Here is a 1,932-nt window from a genome sequence, read left to right on the forward strand (position 1 = left end):
GACTATTGCAGTTTTACCTTTTACTTTGTTTATTATTATTAATATCATTTATCTATTCATCCATTCATTTTGCTTGTTTGTTTTTAATACATGATGCAGTGATGTCAAACGTCACAACCTTCAATGCATTCCTGGAAAACCCAGATCTTTTAAATCAGACCAAAGTTTCTCAATTGAAGAAACTACTATCTGAAAATAATCTCCCCAAACATGGGAAGAAAAAACATCTGATAAACAGGTTAAAATCATTTTTCATTGAAGAAATTCTCAAAGAGAGAGATGAACATGTATCTATGTCCAACTCATCATCGTCATCATCTCCATCGTCCCCACCTTGTTCGTCCAAATCAGAGGATATGTCTTGTGACAGGGAGACCACGCCGTCATCCTGGCCTACAGTGTCAAATGAAACTTCTGTTTCGTTTCAATTTCCAGTCCTTTTGGAGGACACAAAAAAGGGATCGGCCACACTGAGTGGTATTGGAATCCTCAGTAAAAAATTATGGAACAACACTATTGGTCCCATCCTCGGTCAAAAACAGCTGTCATCGGGTAAGTGGCTGATCGGTTGTACTTCTGCTGATCAGCAAAAATCACTTCTAAAATGTGAAAGTTTGGCTGGCATAACTATCAAATGTTCAGTTCCGGAGGTTTTTACTGAAGGGGTGATAAAACCAATCCCCCTGGAAACCAATCTCTTAGAACTTCAAAGAGAATTTACAAATGTTAAATCTATGAAAAGACTAAAAAATAAGGATGGAAGCGAATCGCGCGCCGTTAAGATTACCTTTTTGACACGCAGTCTTCCGAAGCAAATCTCATTAGGGTATCAGTCATTCGCGGTGAAATCCTACGTCCCACAGGTATTTCGATGCACCCGCTGCAACCGTTTGGGACACACCAAAAATGCGTGCCGAGCCAAACAAGTATGCGGAAGATGTGGTCTCCCTGGCCATGATGCTCACACCTGTGCGCATTCCAAAAAATGTGTGAATTGTCAAGGGAATCATGCAGCTTCTTTCCCTGGCTGCCCCGAGTATAAAATTAGAGTACTTGCCGGTAAAATAAAATCATCCAGTCATATGCCATATGTTGAAGCCATCGCTCTAGCCCGGGCACAGTCAGTGAACCAAGACGCAGACAGCCGGTCTCTAGCGGGCGAGGAAAAAATTAAACCTACCACTAATAATCCAAAGTCATATGCATTAGCACTAAGAAATGGCATCACTAAATCTCCAGTCAGGGATATCCCGCCAACTGTAACTGCCAAGAACGTGCATGGAAAATTACTACATGGGTCCAAACACCCGTTGGAGACAGACAAGACAGACAAGGACAGGTTTACATTGGAAGATAGAACTGACAACACACAAGAAAATAACAAATCTGGCAAATCATCTAGCTGTTCAGAACAGTCAACACCATTACGGAAACATATCAGCTCACAGCAGTATGCATCTGATCAAACATCAAGCTGTTCAGAACAATCAACACCATCCTGCAAAACCCCTGTCAATACACGTCAACCAACATTTGTGAAGACCAACTCCAATCAGAGAAAAGAATCAATCTCACCAGCGTCTGCAATTTCCGATCCTTCTGATTTTGTACTTGGAAGTATAATCACGTTTTTGGAAAACCTTTCTTATCAGTTTGTCAGCATCATGAAAACCATAACGGGCGTCATGACGTCCTCCATCTCTGAACTGAAATCAATATTGTCAAATTGCCGTGTGAATTCCAAATGATTGTATGTAAGGTAAATGTGTCTTTATTTTTTCTTTTCCTGAAGTACATTAGACAGATACTCTTTATTCTATGTATCTATTCACTTATGCAGACAGCAGGATGTAATGATGATGGGTGTGGCGCAGGCCTATTTCGCTTTTTGCAATGGAACTGTAGAAGTAAATGTAATTTTGACTATCTGAT

At 40.5% G+C, this 1,932-nt stretch overlaps 1 protein-coding gene across 1 annotated transcript in view; it reads left to right on the forward strand.

Annotated features, from left to right (window-relative positions):
* The window catches only part of LOC143289627 (adenosine deaminase-like), a 15,608-nt gene extending 15,199 nt beyond the window's left edge, over positions 1 to 409 (forward strand). Inside the window, exon 8 of the mRNA XM_076598671.1 lies at positions 371 to 409. Within this exon, the coding sequence (XP_076454786.1) occupies positions 371 to 409 (39 nt within the window). The remainder of the gene's footprint in view (positions 1 to 370) is intronic.
* The last annotated feature ends 1,523 nt before the right edge of the window (positions 410 to 1,932 follow it).

Source organism: Babylonia areolata, chromosome 14 (genome assembly GCF_041734735.1).
Source record: "Babylonia areolata isolate BAREFJ2019XMU chromosome 14, ASM4173473v1, whole genome shotgun sequence".
NCBI classification, from domain to species: Eukaryota; Metazoa; Mollusca; class Gastropoda; order Neogastropoda; family Buccinidae; genus Babylonia; species Babylonia areolata.